The sequence below is a fragment of the Propithecus coquereli genome, unplaced genomic scaffold (genome assembly GCF_000956105.1).
Source record: "Propithecus coquereli isolate 6110/MARCELLA unplaced genomic scaffold, Pcoq_1.0 Scaffold172, whole genome shotgun sequence".
Taxonomy (NCBI): Eukaryota; Metazoa; Chordata; class Mammalia; order Primates; family Indriidae; genus Propithecus; species Propithecus coquereli.
The window spans coordinates 4,758,562-4,763,378 of NW_012141858.1; the positions used below are offsets into that span (position 1 = coordinate 4,758,562).

At 42.4% G+C, this 4,817-nt stretch overlaps 1 protein-coding gene across 1 annotated transcript in view; it reads right to left on the reverse strand.

The window, feature by feature from the left end:
* Positions 1–1,500, reverse strand: part of LOC105808381 (receptor-type tyrosine-protein phosphatase R-like) — a 163,441-nt gene extending 161,941 nt beyond the window's left edge. The window contains exon 1 of the mRNA XM_012642021.1: positions 1,443–1,500. Within this exon, the coding sequence (XP_012497475.1) occupies positions 1,443–1,500 (58 nt within the window). The remainder of the gene's footprint in view (positions 1–1,442) is intronic.
* Between the last annotated feature and the right edge of the window lie 3,317 nt (positions 1,501–4,817).

Consider the following 4,817-nt stretch of genomic DNA (forward strand, 5'->3'; position numbering starts at 1 on the left):
TCAAGCCCATGTGTATGTTTCCATCCCATATTTCACCATTAGAGAATTGTATGTAGTAATGAAAGGATTCACTACAGCTGTTTGCAAATAATTTAATGACCAAGTCATAGCTATTTTCTAATTTTCAAAAGATACCAAAGAACTATTGAAAACCCACAGTATAACATCATAATTATAACAATTAGCATATGTACTTAATTATAGGGGATTTAATGCTCCTATACATTATTTACTCAAAATATTCACAATGCATTTAAATAGTACCATATTTCAGCCCCACTGTTGCACATATAAAAAATCACCCACTCTTTTTTACAAAGATAACACAGGACTTTTAATTTCACAAGAATTATTTTTACTCATTACTTCTAGAACGTAGTATACACTCAGTAAATGTTAGTTGAAGGAATGAATGAATATGTGTGATTGTATGAGAAGCAAACTCAAGGAAAATGCCTAGTTTTTGATTGTTACAGGACTATTGCATGGACAACTGTTGTCGCAGTAGGGTTTCTAAAATCTCTCTGCCATATTTTATTTTGGTTCATGTGTGTGTAAAAATAATAAGGGATTCAGTCCAGCAAGTCTGTGTGTTGCATAGAGGTGCTGTGTATCCAAAAAGCAGCGAAACCACATATAAAATTCCCCAGGTATTTCCTAAGGTTTATTTCCATATGAGACTTGATATTGGTTCTGGTATCAAATCTATTTATATTTGGGAGCAGTCTCATTGTTACTATTGGTTAGAACTCATCAAATATGTCCTAGGGTCTGTGCCTACTCCAGGGTTGTCAGCTTTGAAACTGTGATTGGGTTTTTGTTCAGTGCCTGAGGACGCTGGCCATGGTGCTGAAAGAGAAAGAAGATTCTAGTTGAAACCTTTCCTTCCTCTTATTGGTTTAGAAAATTCGAGTGACAAGAGCAGGGGCCAAAGGAGCCTGGAGCAGCATCATTAATGTAAACCATGTATTTCAATCTTTTAGGAGGAGATGTGGCCCATTAGGTTACAGCAAATGCCTCCCTGTGAGCGCTCCTTAAACTAAGAGATCTTACGAACGTGGCCGCTGCAGTAGAAAAGGTTATATCTAGCAGGATGTCTTGTCCCTCTCCTGAAAAATTGGCAGTTAAGTGCATAGCCTAGAAACAGGAGCAGGGAGTCTATATGGAGGGGAGGGGAAGGGGGAAGCAAACCTGTATTCATATTGAAAATGTTCACCGTTATTTGAACAAGGTAAAGAAAAATCAAGAGCTAATTTTAGCTTAAGTTTTTAGCCTCAGTCTTCCAACAGGTGCACGGCTTCCTCACCCCTTCCCTGTCAGGTACTGTTCTGCTTTACCTTTCTAAGGCTTTTTTTGCGAGGCATGCTTTTCCTAGAGTCCTCAAGCATGTGCAGTTTCCTATTTCATCCACAGCTCCAGCTCTACGCCTGGCAACCCCTTACCTGCAGCATGAAGATTAAGAAGCAGGCACAGCGCAGGGAAGCTGATTGCTCTCCGCATAGTGTTTGCATTGAGAGGTGCAGGAGAAACTCTGCCACGACCCCACTTCAGGCAAAGTGCTATCAGAAAGAGCCACAGCCGAGGGTTTTCTGGTCTCCGGGATTCGCTCGCAGATCCTCGGCTGGGGTTTGCAGAGCGTTCTGTGTGGTGCCTAACAGAAACAAGCACCAGCTTCACCTCCGTAAGAGAGGGGGAGAGGAAGAAGAGTAGGAGGTTGCGGGTGCGGAGAACAGACGCCAGGCGGGGCCCAGGCGCTCAGAGACGGCGAATGCTTGGCCTTCTGGACGCCCAGCAGCCGCGGCGGGGACGGCAGGGTGGACTCCGCGCCAGCCCCGGAGCCCAGCAGCGCTGCAGCCAGCGCAGTGCGAGCAGCAGCCCAGACGCGCCGCGGCTACTGAGCATGCCCAGCGCCGGCCCTCACGCGGCACGGAGTTTCAAAGTGAAATTCCACTTCTCCGGGTCTTCGCAGCGGCTGCGAGGGGAGCAGGCTCCACCGCCGGGGGCCGCTTGAGGCGGTTATTAAGGATAGACAGTCCATCAAAAATCCGGGGATGAGGTGGAGTAGAGTGGAACTAGATGGGGGCATGACCAGAGGAACCAGAGGAGGGAGCTGAGGAGAGTGTCAACCACGCCATCCACCCTACTTCTTCCCCAAATCTTGGCTTACACGTGCACCGAGCGAGCTCACTGCTGGGAATTGATGTTTGCAGATCGATCAGCTACCCAGGGCTCGCCTACAGGAATATAGGTGTGTTCCACTGCTGAATATTCTGGTCTGCTTGGGGGAGCGTTCCCAAGGCAGCTTGCTTGGTGTAAGCAGTAGCCATGTATCCTGGGGATGCCTTCTTCCTTCCTAACTGCTTCCCCTCTTTGCTTCTTTTCCCCTCTCTCCAGCTCAATCCCTGTACTTAAACTTTCTCCTGACTCAAGTGCAAAGTCCATGATTATAGTGACAGAAAGACGTGAGGTCACACTTTTAGACTAGTAGAATATACCCATGTAATTGAAGCAAAAGAAGGCACTTTTTTTGTTTTTATATATGTATATAATTATCTTTAGTCTCCATTTTACTCTTTAAGGTGAAAGATAATAGAATCACTTCCAGCAACTAGGCTCCTCTAGCTCGTCTCTCTAGAGACGCTACCACACTATGTCTAATATGGATAGTTTTTAGTCTGCCATCTAAGTCTTTGGAACATGGAAATCCTTATTAGTCTAGTGGCTAATTTCTCCCAGTCAAGAAGTCCCTCATCTAGACTTCTCCCCTTTAACTACCCCAGGACTGCTGACTTTTCTGCTTCTGTCTTCATGGATGCTGTTACCTCTTCCCTAATTGCCTCTACTTGCATCCCCACCACCACACTAGAGCTTTCAAAGGTTTAACCTTGGTCTCACTTTTCCAGAAAGCCCTGGACTAACTCTAGATTATTGTGATCTTTCTGTTCCACACATTTGTTTAGTATCACCTCATATTTTTCTTTCAGATAGTTCATTTATCTGTGGTTTGTCTTACAACACAGTTGAAGGCTCCATAAGAACTTCTGCATTTTGCATTCAATTTAATTGAATAAAATTGTACTAGCCAAATGAGAGGGGCTAATAAGTGCTCAATGAATTGAGCTGTATATCTCATTCAATGCCTTCCTTCTCTATCCTTGCGAATTGGGACAACTAATGGGAAACAGGCTACCCATCAGAGCTTAAATTAGGCAGATCTCATAGGACCTGAGAGCTCAGGCAGTATCATTTGTTTTTAAATAATTTATTTCATCTCCAGCTCTCAGGTACAAGGCCAGGAATTGCACTCCAACAGGTGGGAGAAGGGGAGAATAAGATGCATTTTTAATACCTTGCCAGGTCTTCTCTGCTGAAATAGAGACATACGCACCCCCTCTCTTGCCACACCTCTACTTCCCCACGTGGGTGTGGTGGGCTCCATTTCGTGGCACCACCATTTTACCCCAAACCACTCCAAACTGCAGCCCCTTCCCCAACTCGAAATTTAACTTTCCCCAGTTTTCTTTCCCCATATCACTTTCTGATATACCAAAAGCGTATATTACATTTGTTGTTTATTATCTGTTTCCCTGCCCTTCCCCACAATGGAATCTGAACTCCACAACGACAGAACCCTTTGACAACTTTATTCATTGATGTGTCCCAACTGCCTAGAGTAATGCCTCACACAAAATAGATGCTCAAAAATTAAATAAATGAAAAGTAATTACTTGATAAAGTTCAATACTGAAATACTTGACTTCTTGGAATTCTTACTAAATAGACCTTTGAGATAATTTACTTAGCAATGCTTAACATTTAGAAAAGTAACCCTTCTCATCTAACATCTGGTTCTAGAGATGCTGCAGGGCTGGGGATTAGGTGAAAATAGTTGTAGCCCAGTTACAATGGGTGTGCTTTCCTTGTTTTTTTTTTTTTTCCCATCCCTAAAATAACTGATTACCAAATTTAAATAGGTCTCCAAGATGAAAAAGCACTCGTGGTAAAGAAAAAATGCTGCAGTAATGCCCTAAACCCCTTGCCTTTTCAGAGATAATTCCAGCACTTATTGGGGGGGGAGCATTCACAATTTAAATTAATATAATTTAAATTGTCTATGACTTTGCCGACAAACAGCCTGCTAGCTATGCATTTTGCCCAGGGCTATAGGTAGCTGAATTATTAAACTGTGCATGAAAATCCCTTTAGCAGCAAAATTTTCCAATTTCCAATTTGACTGGATGTACTACTAGAATAGTTCAGTAGTAAAAATAACCTCAACTGAGCTGTAATTTTGGCTACTAGACATTCATTATTAATTTACTTGAAAAAGATAAAGGAGCAAGAAAAATTCACATTCCTGGGTGAGTTGATCTAATATCATACTTGCAATTCATTTGATCCCATGACATGTGAAGTTGAACAGCAGTAAGTGAATTAGCCCATTAGTGAAAAAGTCAACCCCTTAACTCTTTCAGAATTATTCTCTGTGAGTCCATAGGTGCTGTTTTTCCTTGACTGTGATTTAATGCGACTGAAGGTGATTTGGTGTTTTAGAGATGAATCTTGGTTAAAACACTGCAGCAGGTTTTAAAAAGTTAGTTTCAATTCAGAGAGGCATGGAAATTAGTATGAGAGAACCATGCCAATTAGTACTGGCCTACAGAGCTGGATCCTACAGGAATCATTTACACTTTGAAAGATAAATATAAAATTAATATTATATGGACTTTTCCTTGGCAGAAGATGCATAATCTCTGTGTCTTATGAGGTGATGTGCAGAGAAAATTCATATAGGAGAGAAGCCTTTTAAAGCCTGT